Source organism: Eretmochelys imbricata, chromosome 8 (genome assembly GCF_965152235.1).
Source record: "Eretmochelys imbricata isolate rEreImb1 chromosome 8, rEreImb1.hap1, whole genome shotgun sequence".
Taxonomy (NCBI): domain Eukaryota; kingdom Metazoa; phylum Chordata; order Testudines; family Cheloniidae; genus Eretmochelys; species Eretmochelys imbricata.
In genome coordinates this window covers 74,089,166-74,107,727 of record NC_135579.1, presented here as the reverse complement: position 1 = coordinate 74,107,727, position 18,562 = coordinate 74,089,166, and the positions used below count along the sequence as shown (strand labels likewise).

The following is an 18,562-nucleotide window of genomic DNA, read 5'->3' as shown; positions in this document are numbered from 1 at the left end:
GCTGTCATTGTCAAAAAACTCCTCATGTCAATCTAACAGTATGTTTTTCACATTTAAGCTGGGGGATCAAACATGATGCTAAGCCAACTGGACTTAAAAAGAATAAAACCTCAGTTAACATCCTAAACATTTGGATCTTGCAGATAACTCTCTCTCCTTTTCTGGGTATTGTACCTGGCAATATAGAGAAGACCCAAATACTTGAGATCCAGCAGTGTAGCTCCTGCTGTGAGCACTAATGCTGAAAACCCCTTGGCAACAGATGCGGAGATAACATGAGCTAAGGGTGATCAATGAAGCACCATCATTAGAAGTGTTCAAATATAGAGAGGACAATACTGCACTACTCCATAGAAATTAACTAGATGACCAAGGTGGTCCTTTTTGGCTGTGAGCATGTCAATTTTGTGAGCATGTCAACTGTAGATGGATTCAGTTTGATTTTACACAGAGCAGCTAAAAACACAATCACCCTTAAGACCAACAAAAGCCTTCCACTAACTCACTAGAATGTAGGGTTCAGAAACATAGCACATTACCACAGTCTGAAGGAGAAGGTGGTTCCCTTTCATCAAGATCATCTGCAGATGACATAGTGCCAGTAGACGGTGTTCGGGGAAGCCTTCTCTTGAAATCCGCTATGGAAGAGAAGACATATTTTCAGACTCTTGAAAATACAACCTGCCCAACTGCGTATTCTCAATATGGGCTCAATCTAACTTCCACTAAAGTGGATCGGAATTCTTACATTGACAAAGAGTCTCTGGGTTAGGTTCAAGGAGAGGATTTCAAATCCAAGTATAATTGGGAATGAGCTGTACCTGGACTAGCAGATGGAGAATCCATGGATCGTGATTCACTGCTTCCTCCTGCACTTTCAGAGTCACTGCACATTCCTCCACCTTGGTTGCCAACTGACCAAGATCTGAATGGCGGGGGTCCTCGCACTGCTTTAAAAAACAAAACACTAAGACCTAAACACAGCCTGCTGTGAATGCTCTTAACTGAGGGGATCTTCAAGCAGGGTTGCAGAAAAAGAGGAATATTACTGCAATCTAAGCCAAGTTACATAAAAAATCTCCCCTGAAAATAAAGTTGTTGCATGTATTCTTGAAAAAGTTTTACAGTATGTATAAAAACAAGTTTTAGAAACTTGCCATTAGTCATGTTTTCATGACCAGCTGAAACCAGAGGTATTCTTTAAGCGTTAGATTAAAAAGCATCTTAAAAATTGCTTGTTTTACTCTATTATTGAAACAAACATTTTAATACATAAATTTATTATAAGGATGTGCCGTGACTTGCATTTCACTGGTTTTGGCAATGACACTAGATTGCTCAGCTAGTCAGTTTTACAACCGATTTATATGCACTAGCACACATGCCGTGTTTAGGATGCAAACAAAGCTTTATTTAAAATACAGCTTTTTTTGGCTAAATGCTATATTGTGGGCCTAAGTTACTTACCAAAGCTCTTCTAAAAAAATGTTGGTACCTATTACCTATCATATGATACATCCAATTACTGGCAATTGGACACATCATAGTCACACCTGCTTAAGATGACCTTTCTATTTAGAAATGGAAGCCTAATGAAATAGGGAAAGCCTACCTTGGATATCTGTGCTGCTGGAAGACCTCTTCTCCCCAGGTTTTTGGGAACGACAGTAAGATGGGCTTCCAATATCTTCTAAAGACTGGGTGGGAAAGTCTCCTGAACACTGGGATAAGTTTCCATGTGATGCATGGGCACTGTTGGTTGGTTGTTTGCTAAAAGCCCTTTAAACAAAAAAAAACACTCATTGGAAAGGGGCCTGAATACAGTATTCAATTAAAAACTCCCAAGGCATTAAAATGATTAATATTTTTACCGTTCACATCAATGGCAATCTCAGTGTATCATGGCAAATATTTAGGGCCAACTATTGCTTGTCAATTACATCAGGGGAGTCGCACCTATGTAACAGAGCAGAATTTGGCTCTTGGTATTCACGTACCAGTAGTACTTCTCATACAATCAATCTTTGAAATGTCTCCATGAGGTGATTATTACCCCAACTTTGCAGATCGTGAAGTTACAGCAAAAGTTAACATATTTGTCCAAGACTAGAGGAATTCAGTGGAGGATCTGAGATTAGACCTCAGCAGTTCCTGCCTCCTAGTCCTGTACTCCCCTTTAAGGCTTTGTCTACACTGGCAAGTGAACGACAAAAGTTGTGTCGTTCAGAGGTGTTACACCCCCCTGAAAGACAAAAGTTTTGTGAAGGAAAAGTGCCAGTGTGAACATCATTTTGTTGGCAGGAGCGCTCCCGGCGCTCATTGGGGGTGAAAGATTTTTGTCACTGGGAGAGCTGTTTCTTGCCAACAAACAGTGGTTACACTGCGTGCCTTTTAGCTTTGAGCAGGGGGCTGGACTAGATGACCTCCTGAGGTCCCCTCCAACCCTGATATTCTATCATTCTATGACTTTAATAAGGATCAGAACAGTTAGACTATTTACTATATTTTTAGGAGTACATAAGAGACTTCACAGTGCTGCAGAAAAATTCTAGTCTGTGGTAAGTCTGCTCTCAAGATGCAAGGAAAGAAAGCAGTTAATCTAATTAGTCTAAAACACTGAAGCACCCTAAGGACAAAATGGCTTACTGGCCAGCTGTAGCCTTAGGAAAGCCTGCGCTTAATCAGCTCTCCTCTACCCAGGAGAAGGGAATTGTTTTGAAGCCTTCTTTACAAGAGAGCAGTTACAATAGAGTGTTTTGGTAAATACAATTCTGAAGAATAATTAAAAGTGACCATTTCAAGTGCACGAGGAATCACAAAGCCATGTGGAAAAAAGAGTAGCATGGTGTGGAAAAAAGAATCAGCTGTGAAACACACAAACGCTAGGAGGTAAATATGCAGTGGTTTTGGAATGCCATTCCTACTGACTTTTTGGGTAGTTGCATAGCTAAAGCCCCTTAACTCTGAAAATTCACGAGTATGGGTCTAAATTAACGGAAGGCAGGACATTTACAGACAAGTGCTAAGAATCTCAGCCTTAACTTTGAATTTCCTGGGGTTGGCTGGTGCAAGTCGGACTCAAGCATTACCTTTCTGTATTTAGTTTTCCTTTTGAAACAGGATGACAACACTTTCATGTAGAACTGTGAAAACAGAGTTTGGAATGGCTATTTTTGCTTTTAAATTGTGAAGTGCCACAATGACAATTTTACACTGAGTTTAAAAGACAAAGGCATTTAGCCTATTGACGTGCTCAGTTGAGATGCTGTTTTGCAGTCTTTCCAGTAAAGCATGATACATAACCAGAATTTGAGGTGAAACAGTAAAAGTTCCCATAGTACCCAGAAAATGGTACTCGTGTGGGGTAAGTGTTCTAATACAGTTGTGATTAAGGCAGCCATCCCAAACTCATGCCAATAAAAAGCTTTATGTCATTATTAACAATTCGTTTTTACGGTAACATCTAGGCTACACCAGATCAGGGCATTATTATGCTAGAGGCTGGACAAACACAAAGTACATTCCATTTATTAGTGATGCCGATATTAACTTAAATTTAATAGCAACATTTTGTCAGGAACCAATCCCATCTCATTGACTTTAACTGTTAATGGGATTTGGATATTGGCAACAAGCATGTCACTTCCTAACAACTTTGGGGGGGGGAAGGGCGGGGGCTCAGAGGAAAAGAAAGGCCACAGCCACAGGCAGGTTTGTGGGGCTGCAGGGAAGGAAGTCCTGGGGATGAATAGAACCTTCCCTTGCATTCTCTAGGGTGCGTCCTGCCCTGACACCAGTGGCTTGAGCCCAGCACGTCCCAGAACTTTTTCCCCTGGCTGCAGCAAACGTGCCTGCAATTGGGGACCCACCGGCCACACAGGAGATAATAGACTGGGGCACCTGCATCCCTCCCCAATGGGGGAACCCCTGCCGGAGTCCTGGCACTGTGGGCTCAGATGGGAGACTGCAGGCAGGGCAGCAGCAGAGAGTAGGACTGCAGCCGATGTCAGGGCACTGAGGGCCAGTGAAGGTGCACAGTACCTCTTCCTGCACTCTCTAAGCTGCGTCCTGCCCTGGGGGCCCAGGTTCTGCACATCCCAGTACTTCCTTGGCTGCAACCCTGCAGGCAGGTTTGCAGGGCTGCAGCCATGGAAAGTAGTCCTGGGGCATACCAAGCACTGGCCACAGGCAGATCTGCAGGACTGCAGCCCCAGAAGGCACGTCCCACTGCTTCCTTCCCTGGCTGTACCCCTGCAAACCTGCCTACTGCTTAGTAGCTATTTCCAGATAATGGCAACTTTTTGCTGGGAACCGAGAGGTTGCTAATAAGCAGAATCTACTGTACCCCAGAAATACTCCATGCAACAAAATGCTTGAAAACCTAAGACAATAGACAACCATTAGGATGTGGGTGGCAGCAAAACCTGCACAACCCATGTACTTCTGATACCTTCTCTCACTTCCACCTTCCAAGGTTGCTTCACTAAACTCACGTTCACTCCTGTTACAGCATGTCTTACAAACTACACAAACAGTTCAAGATCAAGATCTTTCATATTACCAAATAGCTACACCTAGACATTAGCAAGTTGATTCTAGTGATTGAATCAAAACAATTTATTTATGTTCTCTCTAGTCCTAGTATAAATAAAGGGGAAAATACAACACTCGGCTGGAGATTTTAGTTATAGCATTGACGTACTATTTAACGTAGTTACTGGATAATTCAGACGGGTGTAAGTCACAACTCATGGTAAAATGGCAAGTTCTATTATACTCTTGAATGAATTTTGTTTCACTGCTAGGTGCATCCTTCTGTAAACATTTTCCTCACATTTAATTTCAAGTAAACAAGTGTCATTAATATTAGCTCTCACCCATCGACCTGGGAACTCTGAATTTCAAAAGAACCTGATTCAATGGGAATGTCTTCTTTCGGCAAGCTTTTCACAAACTCCGAATACTGCTGTCCTGGGTCATAGAGCTTGGCGTTCTCACAGAGCGTCTGACAGTTAACTGGAAGAGATACAACCTGTGCATGCTGCATTTGGAACAGGTTAACTGTTGCCTGTTATGAAATAAAGATTAAAATAAAGTTTGGGGCATTTAAAAACATTTACGAGACAGTTTATATGTAATCCGCCCCTAAGTTAACTTTTATTAGGGGAAAAAAATTATTAACCCACTTTATCGAGGACTCAAACAAGCTTGCCAACTCTATCATTATAAATATTTTCTAATACTGGACTAGTCAGAGAAAACCCATGCTCTGGGTGTCCCTACACCCCTGACTGCCAGAAGCTGGGACTGGACAACAAGTGAGGATCATTTGATAATTTCCCTATTCATTCCTTCTGAAGTATCTGGCACTTGTCACTGTCGAAAGACAGGGTACTGGGATAGACAGACTGTTCTTCTGACCCAGTATGGTCATTCTTACGTTCCCCAGGTTTCCAAGCACTAGTTGTACCCTCTTTATCCTCAATGTCCCAATCCGCTTTCCCTGTACATCTATCCCACCTCCAGCTGCTGAACACAGCACCAGTGTCTCTCCATTTGGATTGATGTGACCAGCAGAGCTTTCTGTTCCTCCCATCAACAGGACAATAGCCTCTATCAGAGTGAAAGATTGGGAGTTCCAAACCCAAGTTGGCCTATATCCTATATTTTAAGGTAACAGATGACAAGATTTTCCCCAGGATGCAGACTAATTTAAAAGGATATTGGCTGAGGAGGTCTGCAGAGAGATCAAAGAAGGAATCCTCTCCTCACAGGCCAGGAAATAGGAGCAGAATCACCCCTCATGTCTGCTACTGCAGCCTCAGGGTTACGGTAATCACTGCTGCACTTCCACCCTCCTCCAGAGGAGATGGATTCTTGCTTTGTAGATTCATATACCCGTGGCTCCACCACCATTGCTGCTTTGCACTAGCAAGGAGGGAACCCCATACAGCTGAGTTTCACAATGTGAACAGATCTGGGTACCATGGGTAAGTATATAAATACTATGTAGCAAAGCTGTTGTCCTCATTGGGAACTGACATATCTCCTCCTCCTCCTCTGTATTTTGTCTTTTCTAACAAAGTTTAAAGTAGCGAGTTAGTCTGCATAGTAGATTAGTCATCTAAAAGACCAAAGGAATGGGGCTTAGCTTCTCTCCCTCCTTCATCCGTCCTCAAACTAGTACCTGACTGATTATATTAACATGACAGCTTCTAGCCTTATGGAAGCAGCATTTCTAAATACAACCTCCTTTTTGCTTATGCAGGCCTATTGAATTTCATAGATTGTAGCCAATCAAAACTGAATTAATGGCAGCTTCAAGCACATCAGTGTTAATGGGTTCAGAAATGTACTTGTGTTAAGGTACTAGCTTTCATTTTGTACTCTTGAACATGGAAACGTCTTTTCTAACCCTCAAACGAAAACATAATTGGAACAAAAGCTGTACTCATGAGTAACAGGCACAAAGTAAACCCAGGGCAAAGACGCTCTACAATGATCAGTGGTGTTCATACAGAAGTTTACAAAAATCCTATCTACATTTAAAATTCTTGCAAGGCAGTAGTTTATGGGACCTTTCTATTATTTTCAATGGGATGCCACTACCACGGAAAAACACATTTTTAAGTAGTCAGCACTGTAAGCTGTTATTCTTTTACTCTGTTACCCCTTAGGTAAGTGTATCAACACCCTACTCCCATGAACAGCTATTTAAAGGTTATTTTCTAAAGCCTGACTTTCTTTTTGAGTTTAAAAGTAGTTTTTTAAAGGGTCTCCTTACAGCTTTAAGGGTAAGATCACACTGAAAAACAAGTTCCCGAAGCTGTGTTAAGGTATCACTTTTGAAGCTTTCCAGATCATTTCGCTTTTCTTCAACTTCTGCCATGCTGGCTTTGTAGTGTTCACAGGCCTCTTCAGCCTAAAATTAAAAAAAAAAAAAAAAAAAATACTGCAAAATATAGGCAACTGGTGGACCACAGAGCTTTGGTGCTAGAAATAAGCTAAGAAAAATAAAAATGGATCAGCAAGCTTGTAACTGAGGGTTCCTATAAAAAAAAAAAAATATCTAAAAAAGCATGGATTACGGTAAATTACAAGCAAAACATGGGCTTACTTCCCTCTCATTGTCCAAGCACAGGCAAAACCCAAGAACACTGTCATTGCAAAAAACACTTCTGGAATAAGCAAATAGAGCTCTTACTTTCTGAAGAGCCTCCTCTTCTAGCTTTCGCTTTTTCTCCAACTGTTTGCTGACATCTTTCACAAGACTGCTGCTTGAACTCAGATGTTCTTCCTCAGCACGACTGGTGGAGGATTTTGCCTTCTCATACTCCTCTTGACGCTGCAGGTACAGTAGCTTTGCTTTTCTTAGCGTAGCTTCTAGTTCTTGCTATACAATATACAGTGCAAAAGAAATGAAAATCTCTTTGCATCAAACAATGTAATTATGCAACTGGAAAAGAGGCTGCTACGTAAATGCCTCCATTTTACAGTGCTGACTACAAGCAACATTTGAGGAGCCTACACCCTACAGCATAACCCTATGGGTTATGAACTGCAGCCAATGAAAGCTGTGGGTGGCTTAATATTGGTTTAGCTATCTAACTTTAGGCACTCAAGTTTGTAAGTTCTGGCCTGTATATTGAACAACTTTTGAAAATGTTGGATACTCAGTGTTCAGTACACAGAAATACCAACCATTTTCTTCTGTTCTCGCTGCCAAAGTTCCTTGATCTCTTTCCTTTGTTTATCCAACTCATTTTTTCTTCCTACGAGAGGCTAAATCAGAAAAAATTTATAAGCTATAATAATGAAGTCATATTTTGTTAGAAACTATGCTGCTATGCATTGTAACAGTTACACGAGAAATAAAATTTTACCTGCACAAATTTGTTAGTCTGGAGAGCAGCTGCTGTTTTTTGCCAAAGCTGACTATTCTCAATATCATTTTGAAACGCGTTTATGAATATGGATTGGAATGGCATGTAATCCTAGGATTAAAACACAAAAGAAACTAGTAACATTGCAGGGTAGAAGAGGAGGATGTAGTCATTCCAGATCCTCTTAGAATTGAACTAGATCCTCAGGTTTTTGCATGTGTGAAACCCAGAATGAAAGCTGTAACATGAAGGTTATTGTTATAATTTTTCTCTAACAATTTCACTTCCATTAAGAGAATACTTAAAAAGAGAAGGTTCCTACAAGTCTAAATTTTGTGGTTATTAAGCACACCGAAAAGCACCACACAAAACAGAAGCATGATGCAAGGTAGCTTTTGTAAGGAATGTAAGGAACTTTTACTGAAGTTAATTACATAAAGACCGCTCTATACTTCCAATAGATATGTTTGGTCATCAATATTTCCACACAGAGTCAAATCAGATTCAGAAGGGTTGAGCTGATAATTTGCCACATAATCTCCTGTGTATTCACTTATACAAAAATTAACTCTTCAGTGCCCAGAACTGGGACTTCCAAGAGCAAGGAATTTATTTTAATTTTGAAGTTGGATACCAGCCTAAATATCCCATTTGGTATTTATTTAATTTTTTAAAACTTAAGAGAAGTTTTTAAAAAAATGGAATTAACGGAACACTCACCTGGGGTCCAACAATAGCTTTAACCGTTTCAGCCATTTTTGCTAAGTTTTTAGCACATTCCACTTCTGTGGGGGGAAAAATTGGATTTCACACAATAAAAGTTAATAGTATCAGCAACATGAAACTTTGTTTGCATTCTTATTTTAACAAAAAATGGCAGACACACCATCTTCATTTTGTTACAATCTTTCAATCGCAGGAAATGGGTAACAGTTCTATTCACTTCAGTGAAACAGCTCCTAATTTAGAAATCAGATTATTGACAGCCCACAGCACAAGCCTGACACCAGATTTAATTCCACCATGACAAAGCTGATTACATGCCAGAAAGAGCCACTCACCCAGGCTAAGTTTTCTTTCAATCCATGCGACTACATCCTTGGCATATTTTGACCAAGCTTTAGCATAAGACAGGGCCGACTCAATTCCACTGTCATTTCTTAGGAGCATGCTATCGACCTCTTCAGCCCGAAGATGTCCTGAAAATAAAATGTCAAATGCAAAGAAGTGAATTTTAGCCATGACCACACACTGACAGCGAAGCCAGTATAAGCCAACTGTGAACACTAAAGCAGCTCTGATCTAGAGTAGTTTTTTAATGCTAGTTGACTCTAAATAGGACTGACAGGGGTTTTAGAACAAATTAAAGGGTCACGGTATTTTATCTTGCCTAGCTGTATGGTCAGTATAACTTTCTTTAAAAAAAAAAAAAAAAAAAGGATAACCAAAAACACACTAGTCTCAATTACACACAAATGTGGCTCGGTACTAATCCATTTTTTCCAAAAAGTTAATAAGCACAAATATGGATTCTCTCTCAAAATTTAGATTCCTGAATTAATTTTTAGTCTTAATCTTAATATGCCTGATTAAAAAACCCCTGAAGTATCGAGTTTATTTAGAGAATAGTTCACAGATATGAACATATGCAAGACAGAATGTACAAATAAAGAAAGATGCTCATTCATGTAAAAACATCTACCTGTATCTTGAACATCTTCCCGTTCATGTAGTGATCCCACAGACTCCACAGAAAGGTTTTCAAAAGACTTGCAGGTAATAAAATAAAGTGTGTTAGAGCAGAATAGTCAAACCAAGGACCGAAAGCATACTAACAAAACAAGAGGAGCTACCTGCCTTTAATGTTTCATAATTTATCACTGACACAGCAAGAAACAGAGCTGGGCTGCTAACTATTCATGCTTAAGAACTTTTAAGCTCCTGAAACAGTTTAAATGCTAGGGAATTTTTACTTGTCTTTTAAACATTTTTGAGCAGTAGTCTTCTCATTGTTTAACAAAGCAGTTGACATTTACTGAATCCGCACATCCTACCCTACGGGCAGACACACACCTTTCAGCAAATCAATGGAGTTCTGGACAAGAATCAGGAAAGGGACAGAACTATGATAAACTTTTCCCCCACCTGCTCACCAGTATTCATTATGTACATTAAGGCTAAGCATATAGACTTCCCAAAGAAGCGTTATGAAAAATCAAAAGAACCAGATAGAATTTCATCCAATTAATATCCTTAATGCTCATCATCATCAGAAAGGTTTCTGCTCTAAGAAGTTCTCTTTACTCCGCCCAGGAAATTTCCTCCAATACTTCATTTACCCCTGTCTATGTTAGTTTTGTAAATGACTAAATTAATCCAAACAAATTCAGGCAGCAGTTTCATGGAGAGTATAATATAGAATATAGAAGACACAAATGTAACTGCAACTTACTCTGAGTGTTTAAGAGAACAGATTTGAATAAAACCAACTGTGGTGGATTTGACACTGGACACAGACTTAAGGTTAAACATATTATAACAGAGGTTCTCAACCTTTTTCTTTCTGAGGTCCCCCCAACATGCTATAAAAACTCCATGGCCCACCCGTGTCACAACTGTTTTTCTGTATATAAAAGCCAGGGCTAGCATGAGTGGGTAGCAAGCAGGTCAACTGCCTGGGGCCCCATGCCACAGGGGCCCCCACGAAGCTACTTTGCTCAGGGGTTGGCTTCAGCCCTGGGTAGTGGGGCTCAGGACCCCAGGCTTCAGCCCCATGCAGTGCAGCTTCGGCTTTCTGCCCTGGGTCCCAGTGAGTCTAATGCTGGTCCTGCTTGGTGGACCCCCTGAAACCTGCTCACAGCCTTCCAGGGGCCCCCAGACCCCTGGTTGACAACCACTGTATTATAAAAGATACCAATAGTAATATCACCATCAAGCTTTTTATATGGCACTTTTATCTCAGCGCAACTGACCATGGTAAAGTCTACTAACAAATCACTGCTCATTCATCCAGCCTCTTCCAACCCATAATATGTAAGATGTATATCTGACTTCAATCATCGAGAGGGAATTAGAAATTACATAGGCAATCTTCTAACGGTTACTGTAGACTAGAGAGCCCCCAGTCCCATAACAGAGTGAAGTCACTACATACCCTTCTACTTAAGTAGGGTTTTTTGTAGAGGGGCAGGAAGAAAGATATTCTCAGTGCAATAGGAGAAATCTATCCAAAGCTTCCAACCAAGAAGGTCTTGCAAGCAAAAAGGCAAAGGAATGCAGAATTTGGATCAAGTCAAAGACACGTAGTGATCCACTGCCACTCAGGATCTCTATACATTTCTCTGATTTCCTTCAGACTTTGGACTGGCAGGGTCTTCAAGTAGCTTATAAGTGGCACCCAGCCTCTGGAGATGGATGAAGGCACAAATGTAAAAAGTTTGCCTTGCATCAGTGAAGGGACACCTTTATGAAATAGAAGTTGTGATTACATTTTCATCTGGAATGGACCTCTAGGCACCAGATCATTCTGGTCCAGACCCTCAGCTATTCCACTCCAAGTGCCAAAGTTCTTTCACCATATTCCTAGTACATCTAGTGATGGAGCCTTGCCAACTGCCGTAGGTAGACTCATTTCTCAACTAACCTCTGTCAGGTAGACTGTCCTCTCTTCCCACTTCTGCCCTCCCCACTCAATAAAGAACTTCTCTTCTAAGCTCAAGGGAGATCCTTTTGCTCATTTCAACTATTCTGAGGAATTTTTCCTTATCCTTTGTTACTCATTCACTTGTTAAGAGTAGTAAAGGTAGTAGACTTGCCTCTTAGTTCCTCTGCCAAATCATACGGTTTTTCAATCCTATTTTCTGTTTAAAAACCTATGTTTTGCTCCCCTGTTTTGCCTCAATTTGCATGGAACTGTCTGTCTCTATATGGAAAACAACAAAAATCACTCTACACAAAGTGTATATTGGTGTATTTGGCAGCAAAGTTTTCTACTCTAATCTTTTTCAGCTACAGGTGTTATTTTTAGTTACATCAGATAAAGTTTCAGACAAGAGGGATTTGATTGATATGTCCATGTTAGTTTAACCATCTGTGACAAATAATTCCTATGTTTCTTCCCAACTCTGTTCTTTATATTAAGGACTGCGGCAAAGTATGTTATTTTTAAATATGCACGCATACAATGACCTGGATCACATGCACTTGTACACACAACCATAATTTAGGGTGCATGTCCAACAAATCAAGCTTCTCCAGCTGCATCCTCTCTCCCATAAGGAAAGAAAAGGATAAAAAAAAGGGGGGACCTTGAAATAGTGGTGAAACCTGGTGACCATTATGAACGGATATGATAAATTAGAGTCCCATAGTCATCTTGGTGCAATTTCACTTCCTCCCTGGTTTTCTTCTTGCCCTGACATTTAGAAGTGTGCCGTCTTTGGCTCTCTTAACCAATTTCTGCATTTTTGTCTCTATAGGACTCATTTTATTCCCACAGATTCACTCTTATCCTGCAACTTCCCCATTCCTTAAAAGTCCCCTTTTTCCTCTTACAAGACCTTTAATAAAAACGTTCAAGTAATTTCCACATTTTTCATCCACTGGTCTCATTACAGAATCCATTACTGCTATGATCTGACCCGCTGACGAAGCAAATGATTTCAATGAGGCTTGTATAATTAAGGGTTTGTGGGATTGAACTCTTTGCTCTACACTTTATGTTATTCTTCAGTAGTCTCCCTTTTTTTAAGATTCTGCCCAAGGCAAACTTCTTAGCAGGTCCCTTAGTCTCTACAACTTTATCTATTAAGATACACAAAATTAAATAAGAGCTACACAAATTATGGGTACTTGGTCTAAGACTCCCGATCACCTCCAGGTTTAAGACATTCTCCCCTTTATCTTTTTCAATCATCATAAAAATTAACCCATTCTAGAAACTAAGCTAAACTTTAAGCATAACATGAGTAACTGAAGAAACACAAGCACTTCTAGAATTTAATTTGCAACAAGAGTTTGAAAATAAGTTTATCTATCAAATATGTTTACTTGTTTAGACAATTTTTCTTCCTGATTTTTCTAACTTTTCAAATGGAGATTAAAATCAACCACAGCCTGTTTCAGTTCTGGTAACTTCCTGGTTCAGGTTTTGGTAGCACTAGTTTTGTTAACAGTTTTGCAGACAGGAATACACTAACTTACACTACCTCGGACTGTCCATTCAGCTTCCAAGCAGAAACCACTGAAAGTTCTTCATGGATTTCCTAAGATTCCAAGGGGGCTTGTTTGCCAGTTAGTTTTAAGGCAGGTGAAATCTGCTTTCTAAATTATTTCCAAATTTCTTCATCAGTTCCATTATTGTTTGGTTTTGACTGTCTTTTCATCCCAACTTCATATTTTCTCATTCTCCTAATCATTTAGCTACATGACATTCATGATTTACTCTTTAGGATGCTCTCTGCACTTCCAAAGAAACCATGGTTAAGCACATTTGTCGAGGCCAAAGTATGTTATATAAGTACTTTCCTTGCCTGCATGGACAGAAAAATAACACACATCTAAGTCCCTGATTAAACACTAGCAACATTTTTGAAAAATTTTCCCCACTGTTGCAGCTGAACAAGTGTTAACTTTGGGAGCCCCTTTATGTAGATGGCCCACTGGCTGCCTTATCTAACTCTGTTGGGAACAAGTCTATACTGCATAATGCTGAAAACTGTTACAGTTGCTGGAAGCCTGTCTACATGAAGGCTTCTGAAATTAAACAAACCCCACTTTCCCGAGTGTAGACAAGGCCATGGAGAACAGTGTATTAGCCTTGCTATAACCATAGATCTCTAAAAGCTAAACGCCTCCCTCCCCCCCCCCCCCCTTTTTTTTTTTTAACAGTACAGACAAGAAAACTTAACATAACAAGACTTGACCATAACAATGCTACAGAACTATATTTTAAAGATGTTTTCTAGTAGCATAGACCGCGCCTAAAATAATGCACTTACATTTCAGCTTTCGTTCTTGATACTCTAACAGTTTGGATCATCATACGCACTGATTCTTAACTATATTTTCTTGTATACAATATACACCGGGCATGGCTTACCAAGTTTTTATTTTTTTCCAGCCTGGACAGCACTGATAATATACTACATTTTATATATTTATTCATGGATCATTAAACTTGCGCTCTGTTTCTAGGCCCAAAATGCTTACTTTTAACAACCAGAACCAACTTTTAAAAAAACACACACTTTACTGGAATCAAACAATGTAATTGTTCTGTTGGATAAACTTATTTTAAACGTGAAATAATCTAAACAAGACTGGCAAAAGTGAAGCATCACTGGTATTAAGAACATGAAAATATTTTATACAAGGAAGCCTTAATGACACTATAAAATGGCATTTACATTTTAGCTGGTTTAATCATTCAGAAAATCATAAACAAATTAATCCAGAAACAAGGATATTCAAAATAAGATGGAGACTGAAAATTTCCTTTACAAACATTATTCCACACTCCCAAAAGAATGTGTTCAGCCTACCCGACTTCTACGAGATACAGGAACTCCCAGTGACGAACCATTGTCTACATCTCCCATAAGGAAGTCTGAAACACTGCCATGAAAACAGAAAAAAACTGTTTCATTTGTTTGTTACTTCTGAGCAGAATTTCTACAAGTCACTCCAAACAGAAAGTTAGGTGCATATTAAAGAATCCATCTATTTTTTTTAAAAGCTCTGCAAAACAGTATGCTCAAAAATAATCTATTTTATTTTAGCATAGTCAAACTATCAAGTTTTTAAACTATCTACAAGAGCAACAAAATCCCAAGACTGCTCAAGGTGTAGTTTACTTAAGTTCATATCTCAACCAAACTGTATCCAGAAGACAAATGAATATTTACTATTCGTCTGTATTAATTCTGTTCAGCATTATTCCTTTTAAATTCCAACCTATACCACTTACACGTTTCCAAAGGTGAACGCCAGTGTGTCAATAGATGAAAATATTTCACTGAAGAGTTCTCTCTTGTTTTCTTCATTCACTTCTTTGAAGTTCACAGCTTCGGAAACAAACAGAATCCAAAGAAGAAAGAAATTGTTCATGTTTGCAAAGCATATAGAAAGATTCACACAACAATCTTGTAGAAATCATCTATAGAGAAAGGTAACCCTATACTTCATGAGAGTATATTTCTAGAATTGTTTATCAAACATTATTTAGGAGCAAACTAATAAATGTAACTCAGGTTCAGGGCAAACAGACAAGCATAATAACCCAAAAAACTTCCAAACTGGGAATAAGGTTACCACCTTTCAATTCCCTACATTTCCCTATTCACAGTTAAGGTCTGTGTGGAAGCTCCTTGGGGGAGGGGGAGGAGAGGGGGAGGGGGAGCAAAGGAGGAAGGATGGCCACTCACGGGAATGATTCAGTCACCTACAAGGCAGTGGGAACACACATAAATGATTTAAATATTGATATAGGAAACTGCCTATCTTCCAGGCTGCTCAAGTAAGTCCAAACACAGTTTACCAAAACAAAAGGGCTCCATACAAATATATTCCTATTTCATATCTGAAAACAGAAATCCTATATCTAGATGAGATGTCCAGGGAAATACCATACGTTGTTTCCTTGGCAGAAACCTTCATTCACTATTAGCCCTGTAATCTGGTGACCCAGCTTAGTAACAGTTGTTCTGTTCCACTGTGCAAGTTGGAGGCAGTGGAGAGTAGAGAGAAAAATCTCTCTACCACCATCACATGTGATTTCAAAATAGGAAAAGGGTAGGGTCGCTCGTCACACTATCTTAGTGTTTAACACTGTAGTATTAGAGCAACTGAGCCTGACTAGGGCCTCAAGGTGCTCCTGTAACACAAACAATAATGAGAAGGGAAAAATGATTTATTTTGGTAGCTTGTGTCAATATCCTGGGGGTAGGAGTGAACTTCTTACAGGCGTAATCAAAAGCAAGCGGTGGCAGATAGACGAGGGGGAAAAGCAGGATTTTTTCTATCCTACTCCCAAATTAAACCCCCAGCAAGGATGCAAAGAGAAGTTTTCTTTCTGTTTCTCTCCAAAATACTCTCCCCTGAACTCGGGGTGGACCTCGGGTAGACAATCTTAGTGATTTGCCCAAGCCAATGGAATTTAGATTAATATCAATTCCTGAAGGCTTAATTGGGCAATGTGAAATTCTGGTTTACCCAGATGCCATAAAGTTTACACACACACCGCCCCCCCACCTTTTGCAACGTTCATGACCATATTAACCCAACAAATAATTCAACCTATTTGTATTTGTAGCGCTTCAAACATACAAAAATTTAAATATGGAAATAAACTAGCTGTATGTATTTCTAGAATCAGTAACTCCAACATTAAGTGAAAATTTAATTCATTGTACAGAAATTTCTTAATAAGCTTATGCTTTTTAAGGCTTCAGCCTAAACTACATTAAGGCTTCCTGCCAGATGCTTAAACCCTAATGGGTCACCAAAACAAAGAACATACAGTAAGTAAATCAGGTATTCTCAGACTTCCTTTGTGAAAGGAAATGTTTTCACTAGTGAATTAACACAAATTCATTCCTCCCTCCTTGCATGTACTCAGCATGCCAACTGATTTGCCAAAAACATTTTTAAGTGTGGTTTTCGAAGAAGCTAGCCTGACATTAAGCAGTCCTGTGCTGTATAACAATTCTTTGGCATATGAAGAACATACTGTAATGAAATGGCAACAATAGTTTAATAGTAGTCACATGACAAAAATACCAGCTGTAGTCATTATTCCCTGTTAAGATCAAGATTTCTCTCTCCCTTTCCATGTTATATTGTGTGATTAACATGAAAAACAACACCTCTGGTACTTCTGAAGAAAAAGAAATACACGGTATAAAGTTCTACAGAGCAAACATATTAGATTACAAGTTATGAGTGGATTTGTAAAAATCAACAGAAGAAAACATTTTGAAAACCCTCAACTTTGCAGAAATAATAAAAGTCTATAAATAAAGTCTTCCAAACTTAATCATTAAGCAACAACATTTAACTAAAGGATTTATGAATTACCATCCATCCATGATTAGAAAAAAAACATTAAAATGCAAGCACAAAATCCTGCCTATTTGAAAAATCATAAAATATATCAACTTATCAAACACAAAGGACTTACCATGAAAATATTTAATAAATCCTCAACCAAAATATCTTCAGAGAAGCAGTGCTTCTCTCACTGTATTAGTGAAACATTTAACATACAACCTCACCCTAAAAAAAGGCTGTCTGCACTAAGAATCAACTTTTCTGTTCCAGGAAAACTCATGCTCGTCTTGTTAGGCCTTCATTTTCAGTGATGGAAAAAACTTTCCCTTTTAGAATCCATCACATTAAGTGGGGTAACAAAAATTATACGACAAAAGAAGTTTCAGGACTCCCACCTCTCATCTAATAAGATTGCCAAAAAATCCTACCAATAAAGTTGGATATAGAAGCTTTCTTCATGTCTCTTACTAGTGCATTGCTGATGTACTTAACATCAACTTTAAACATGCACACTCTTTCCCCAGGACATCCTGACTGCACACAATAGCTACTGACAACAATGGACTGTAGTAATATTTCCCTGTCTGGAAATGGCATCTATCTATAGTGGTGCAAGTTTCAAAGTGAGCATGCAACTTAATAGCATTTGCAAAGGAAAATGTTAATTTTTTTAAGTCACACTATAAAGATAACATACCTGCCATCTAGTGCCTGAAAGGCAATACGTGTAATATATTAAAGGTGAACTGTATTCTTAAAGGAACAAGAGGGATATGTACTGACAGTCAGCTTGACTAACAATCAGGACATTTTAAAACAGATTTCAGATTTTATATCTTCAAAGCCAAAGAAACCAGAAGCTTAATCCAAATAAAATGCCTAACACAAAACAGACTGTTTGGAACACTATGATTATGAATATTTTTAGAAATAAGAATTCCAGAGATATTCCTGGAGATAGTTACCCATACTTCTCTAAAGCCAAGAGAGACTTTGAATCTGCTCTTTAGACTGAGGAGATGGTCAAACTATGGTCTCCACTTAAAAGTTTTGTGAGTATAGCTATGTCAGTTAGGTTGTGATTTTTTGCCGATAAGGATCTTGCCATCCATAGCTATTAATGCAGACACAGTTATACCAGCAACAGTCCTTTTGCCAGTCTGTGTCCACGCTAGGAGGGTTTCCTGGTATAGCTATACTGACAAACCTTATGTGTGATATTCTTCTCTGCAAAGGCTAATTCTACCATACTCAATTGAACAGCCCTAACAACGCTACTACTCCTTTTTCTCAACAAGATGCCTACAGTCCTAGCCTCCCTCTGTTGCCAAATGATTCAGTTACTTATCTATACAACAAGTTCGCACAATTTTGTTTTATCTTCTTAACTGGATGACTCAGGGGGCACACTGGCTTTTATATTCCAAGGTCTTTAAATAATAGCATTCTAAAAGTAAAATATTTTTTTTCCAATTACTTGAAGCCTTGTAGCTGTAGTTCTTCTGTTCAATGAACTTTCAGTTTAATCTCTGCTCTGAATGTAGGACTTTATTGACAAAACAAACATCAAAATGCCATGAATTCCAAATACTAGCTTATAGTCACCATTCCTTTCATAGGTAGTAAAATGA

General features: G+C 39.0%; 1 protein-coding gene across 3 annotated transcripts in view; it reads right to left on the bottom strand.

Moving 5' to 3' along the window:
• ARHGAP29 (Rho GTPase activating protein 29) overlaps positions 1-18,562 on the bottom strand; it is a 91,884-nt gene that overhangs the window by 10,430 nt on the left and 62,892 nt on the right. For 2 of the 3 annotated variants that reach the window (XM_077824556.1, XM_077824557.1), the window contains exons 4-16: positions 14,851-14,947; positions 14,426-14,498; positions 9,586-9,652; positions 8,945-9,082; positions 8,604-8,668; positions 7,884-7,994; positions 7,702-7,782; positions 7,205-7,393; positions 6,785-6,922; positions 4,878-5,068; positions 1,613-1,779; positions 822-950; positions 540-638 (exon numbers count right to left, since the gene is read on the bottom strand). In XM_077824556.1, coding sequence (XP_077680682.1) covers positions 540-638; positions 822-950; positions 1,613-1,779; positions 4,878-5,068; positions 6,785-6,922; positions 7,205-7,393; positions 7,702-7,782; positions 7,884-7,994; positions 8,604-8,668; positions 8,945-9,082; positions 9,586-9,652; positions 14,426-14,498; positions 14,851-14,947 — 1,545 coding nt within the window. The remainder of the gene's footprint in view (positions 1-539; positions 639-821; positions 951-1,612; positions 1,780-4,877; positions 5,069-6,784; positions 6,923-7,204; positions 7,394-7,701; positions 7,783-7,883; positions 7,995-8,603; positions 8,669-8,944; positions 9,083-9,585; positions 9,653-14,425; positions 14,499-14,850; positions 14,948-18,562) is intronic. The other variant, XM_077824558.1, reaches the window with a different exon arrangement.